The 5945-nt window shown below is 33.8% G+C and overlaps 1 protein-coding gene across 1 annotated transcript; it reads right to left on the bottom strand.

Moving 5' to 3' along the window:
* On the bottom strand, positions 271–3990 carry LOC107613600 (protein ASPARTIC PROTEASE IN GUARD CELL 1). The gene is made up of 2 exons (XM_016315676.2): positions 2837–3990; positions 271–1352 (listed from the first exon to the last, which is right to left on the bottom strand). Exons 1-2 carry the CDS (start codon positions 3601–3603, stop codon positions 536–538), a joined length of 1584 nt encoding a protein of 527 aa, XP_016171162.1. The 5' UTR covers positions 3604–3990; the 3' UTR covers positions 271–535.

Raw genomic sequence — 5945 nt, 5'->3', positions numbered from 1 at the left:
CTTTGTCATTTTTTGAAATCTCCTGATTTAAAATCGTGATTTATCGTATATCCCTCTATTCTGTTTATGCAGTAGATAAAAGAAACCAAAAAATAGACTTTTGAAATGAAATTTTATTAGAACCGTCCAAAATCATCTTTGGAAACCATATCTGATATCTCATCCCTAATTTGATTAAATAGGTGCGAATGATTTAAATATAATCCATGAATTGATTCCGCTGGGAAGGAATGAAGAGAATAATAAGAAGGCAAGGAGATAAGTCTGGACTCTGGATGCAATATGTGATCTTGCCACGTGTCATAGACAACTCAAGAACTTCAATTAAATGTATGATACACATGTTTACAAGTAATAATTTACCTCAAAACAAACACCAAATGTGCATTGTTTCTTCTATCTCCACAAGGAAACGAGGGAGCCAAAATCAATTAAAAAGAAAAACTTACACAAAAATGAAATTAACCACTTTAGGCGAAGTAAATATGACTAATCAAAATAATAGTAAAAGTCCGATTCACTTAAATAAAATTAACTAGTTGCAAGAAGAAGGAGCAAATCCTACCGTGTTAAGAGACAAGTCAAATTCCCAGAGATGGTTTTGTTGCATGATATTCCCAATAACATTAGCACCAGGACCCGTTGTTTCAACAATCCCTAAGCACTTAACTTGTGGAGCAGCATCAATGATGTAACTCTTCAATGGTGGCTCAAAGGTGACACCCCCTGAAAAATGGAACACCAACCTTGGCACCACACTCTCATCATAACCTTGAGAAGTATCAAAGCACAAGTCCAATGGCCCAAAATCCCCATCAGCCAATTTAACATTGGCCAAGGATTTGTTGAGTGCCTCAAAAACAGGACCATATGCTTGGTCAACTAATGTGGTCAACGTTGTACCTGAGTCAACTATGGCTCCTCCTTGTGAATTGAAATCCCAAACCTGAGGTGGGATTTTCAGCATTTGGTCCCCAATTGAGATTCCAATGACATTAACACCATACAATGGAGGAATCAAGAAGAGTTCTGTTCTCTTGATTTCGCTTAGTGTAGTGACATTGTGGTTACCAAAGAATAGGTGACTTGAGACATCTCTGTGGCTCAAATGGTCAACTAGGCAATATGAGAATTTGCCACCATATTGTAGTGTTGCTTTGTCAACAAATGATTCTTTAGAATAGCCTAGTCCTAATATTCCACTTGTGTCTTCATTGAAGGTTACACCATTCAGCATGGAGTTTGTGCATCCAATTGTCAGGTTTTCCAATTTCCCTTGCTTTCCACTTGTGAGGTCTACTGTGATCGTGTCCGTTCCGAAGAAACCCTTAGCAGATGAACCATCAACGTAGCTGTCAAGGATTGCACATGTTATTTTTGTCTTTTTTATTTTGTTAGTCAAAACTACATGATATAGTTGATTTAAGGGTCAAAATATCTATAGCTATGACCAATTTCACATATCTATTCCGGATTGTAACTTCTGACACAGTTAGTCACGTAGGACTTGAACTAAGATTTGGATTAAGCAACATAGCCTTTAATATCATGACATGATATGAGAGTTCCTATGACTTAAACATCTAGAGTTAAATCTTTATTGATCCAAAAAAAAATAATAATAATTTCAGCATAAAATGAATAAAAAAAAGGGAAAGCTTATGCATCACACAAACCCAAAAAATCCTATCGTATAAGAAGATGTATTAAAAATATAACTATTCATGTGTATCATGACACTTACTAGCTGAGCTAGATACTAGTTGCATTCTGTTTTTTAATTTCTGGGGTGAACTAGGTTAAGCAAATGACCAATTTAAATAATCTTTGTTCCAACATGGCGTTGGATGCACAAAAATGTTGGTCATGTGATACTCACCTACTAACATTAACTCTCATTTATAACCAATGGTTGAAAGCTGGAAAGAATGGTTGCTGGGTCACCAGCAGGATCAGAACAACTTTTTGGTGCTTGTGTGTGTGTGTGGGCAGGGGTAACTTTTTTGTTAATTAGACCCCACAAGGCATTTTTTCCTTCAATGACAAGCACACATTAGATCTTTGATTATGATATTGATGGCCATATACACCATAAGCAGGCTTATTATAAATACACTCACTCCTTTCTGAGCTTTAAATGCATTGACAGGATAAGAAAAAGTGACTGTTTCTTCATGTATCTTCAAGGGTGAAATCAAATAGCCTTTATTGCTTTTAATAAGTTGTGAATGTTAAATTTAATTGGATTGTGTTTTACAAAGTGAGAATTTAATAGATACCTGTTTAAACTAGTCATTAACCTCTCTTCAATCTAAGTTAGCTATAAACCAACCAAACTAAATGTGATGTGAAAAAAAAAATCTAGAACAAAATTCAATCCACCCTCTCTTATAAAAAGGGACATCTTCCAAATAGTAGTATTTTAGGCTAGCTTTTAAAATTGGAACTTGACTACTTATTATTGTTCTCAGAAAGAAAGGACATAGCTCCTTCCAAACCGTCTTAGTTGGCCAAACACGTTGCCCACAAAAAAAATTTATAAACTAAATTTGAGGTTGAAAAAGATATAGCCATTATTCAATTATAATGCTTCTTGCAAAATGCAAACTCACTCTCTTATCTGAAAGGAGAAAAAAAAAAACACCCACTCCGCATGTATAATACTGCCAATGCTCCCTTCTTTCACAACAACCCATTAATTCAATTTGGCTAAAAATTAAATGAAACCAAAATTTTAAAAATTAAAACACAAGAAACAAGACAAAAGACAAAGAACATAAACAAGCAAAATAAAAAAAGAAAAAAAATTAAAGAAGAACAGAACTTAGTTACCAACCTGATATCATATAGGCATGGATCAGAAGGCCTAGGACAGTAAGTTAGAGAAAACAAATCGCTGAGATCAAATTTGCACTTGAGGGATGAACATGTAACTGTCTCAAAAGATTTCGAATGCTGCGGACAAAATACACCATCTACACATTGTTTATTATTAGTATTCTTGGGCCTTCTTATTCTTCTCCTCCTTCTTTTTGTTCTCCTTGATGACCTCGTCCTCGACCTCGGCCTTGTTCGACGGTGACGCTTCTTATGCGCACCAAGAACGCTAGGTGGCTTCTTATCCAAGCAGTTAAACCATGTTAACTCGTTTCCGGTGTCAGCAACCACCCAGAACTTCTGGCCGGGGGTGCCGACTTCGACCTGGACGAAGTACTCGCCTAGGCCATTGTCTCTGCCCGACTGCATTGGCATTTCGAACGTTTCATAGTTCTGTCTTCTGTTATTCAAGTTTTGTTTCTTCTTGTTGGTGGATATGCTCCATCTTTCGTTCATCCTCTGGCGCCTTACGGTGTCTCGCTGGATGAATCCTTTTATGGATTCCAGCTGATCCAAGGCGCCATTGTTGTCGCTGTTTCTGTTTCGGAAGAAGCGGGAATCGTGCCTGTGCACGAGTTCTATTCTCATCATCTTACCATCATCGATGTTATTTTGTTGGTAACCGCCACCATGAGCAATGTTGAAGGAGGTTATTGTTATTATTATGATGATGATGAGGATTGCGGCGGTTCCACTTCTCCATTGCATCCTCATCCTCATCTGCATATATGTATGTATGTATAGGTATAAAGAAATTTGTACAAAATGTGTTGAAGTGAAAATAGGTTTAGGGGAAATAATAGAGGGGGTTTTGGTGATGGTTTGATTGAGAGAGAGAGTAATGATGAGGAGCTAGAAGAATATTGAAGAGGGTGCTTGAGCTGGTTTTGTTGAAGATGGGTCCATTTTGGTAGGAAAAAAAAGGAAAGAGAGGGAAGAGAATGGAGAAAGGAAAAGATACAGAAGCAGTAAGAGAAGAAGATATTGAGAGGTACAGATACAAAAAGGGCAGGGCCCTTCTTTTGTTTTCGCCTTTCAGAGTTAGGACTTCGGATTCTTCCTCTTTCCTCTATATATATATATACAACTTTTAACAAAAATTAACATTTTTTTTATTCATATCCGTTTAAATTTATGTGGCATTATACCAAAAGTTAAAACGTATGCTTATATTTTTTTTATTATCAATAAACATAATAAAATAGATAAATAAACATGGATTATCAAAAAAAATTGTTAAATATGTTATTTTCTGTGTTTCTGTTAAAATCAAATGTGACAAAAATGTAAGTTGCAAAAACCGCATCCATTAATAAACCGGTAAAATTACTGATTTAATAATGTATTGATTTGACTGAAATTCAACAAAATTTAAAAATTTAATTAAATATTAAATAAAATTATTAAAAAATTTATATATAATTTTAAATATATAAATTTAATAAATCATTTTTTTTTTACTTTTCTTCTTTTGTATTTGTTAAAATATTTTCAACTCATTTAATATTTATTTTGTAATTAAAAGAGAGACAAGCAATATTTAACATTACGCCATTCAATTTTGCTAGTCTATCATTATTGGTTTTCTTAGTATTTCTCTACTTTATATAAACATAAAGAGAGATAAGAAACATAGAGAAAATAAAGAAGCATATAAATGGTTTGGTTTGGGATCGGAGTTAATTAGTGGTGCTTACGAATTTGATTTTGGTGGTGCCATCAAATAATTGTGGAAGCGGCGTTTCAGTGCGGTGGACGAGAAGCTTCAAGAGTTCGACGACATTTTTAGGATTGCAGGGCTGCGGTGGAGACGCGACACCAGAAAATACAGAGAGAGAGAGAGTTCGACAATGACAACGAAGCGGGGTTGCGGAGGCTGCGGTAGCTGCATGGCTGTGGTGGATCCTGTGGGGGCTGCGGTAGTTGTGGGTTATTTGCTCTTTCAATTTCAAACTTTCACTTCAGTTTTAGAGAGGAGAGGAATAGGAATGAGAGTGTGGGATTGGGTTGCGTTGGAATTTAGGATTTTCTTTTTTTTTTAAGGTGAGAACGGAGTCATTTTGGGCCAATGACTAATAGCTTAAATGGCATAGTCTCTCCATACTCAATTAAGAAGTTACGGGGTTCGAGTTTCCTATCTTTGGTAAAAAAAAAAAACGGAGTCATTTTGGAGAAGTTTATGAAATCAAAAATCTTTTAAAAAGATCAACCGATTTTATTGGTTTATTGGTTAATTATCGGTTTGTAACTATATTTTTGTCAAATAGTTTATGAGACTAACCGAATTAATTTGGTGATCGATTCTAATTAATCCAGTTGAATTGATCAATTTGATTGGATTTTTAGAATTATACAAAAATAAGCTTATTTATGAAAATATGTTTAATAAAAAAAAGGATAAACTATAAAAATGATACCCAAAATTTATATTGCTAACAAAGATAATCTTTGAATAATTTAAAAACGTAATAAATAATAAATATTATATTTTTTATAAGTGACAGAAAAAAATTTTATATTTAACAAACAACTTATACATTTGATATGAATTTGTGATAATATTTAAATAACTATTTAACAAAAAATCAAAGCAAAATTCGATCTTTAGAACTTTTTTATTTTTAGACAAATTTAGTCATCTGCAACAAATTTTTTTAAAAGATTTGTTTAGGATAAAATTACCAAAATTTACATCTTTGCTTAGGTGAGAATAATTACTAGTATTATTTATTATATATCATTAACATAAACATGACCTCAATTGTTTAGGTATGAATATCTTATTTCGAATTAATAATTCTATTTTATTTTTCCCAAACTTGTCTTGATTCGCTTGTATAGTTGTTACTTGTTACACAGTTATTTGCTCTATGCTACATTATTGTCTTATTGGATGCTTGTTTTGAAGACCACCCCCTACCCTAGATATTTTATTTTTATGTGGGGATTTTCTTTTCACACTAGCTTTTTTAAGTTGTCCTTTATCTGTCGTGATTCTCTCTTACCTGTATCATTGGATTTAGATGAAATGATTTAATTCATTATGTATGTTAATCACTCCAGCCGGA

The sequence above is a fragment of the Arachis ipaensis genome, chromosome B08 (assembly GCF_000816755.2).
Source record: "Arachis ipaensis cultivar K30076 chromosome B08, Araip1.1, whole genome shotgun sequence".
Lineage (NCBI taxonomy): Eukaryota > Viridiplantae > Streptophyta > Magnoliopsida > Fabales > Fabaceae > Arachis > Arachis ipaensis.
Note: the sequence above shows the minus strand (reverse complement) of the source record. Positions and strands in the feature narration are given on the sequence as shown.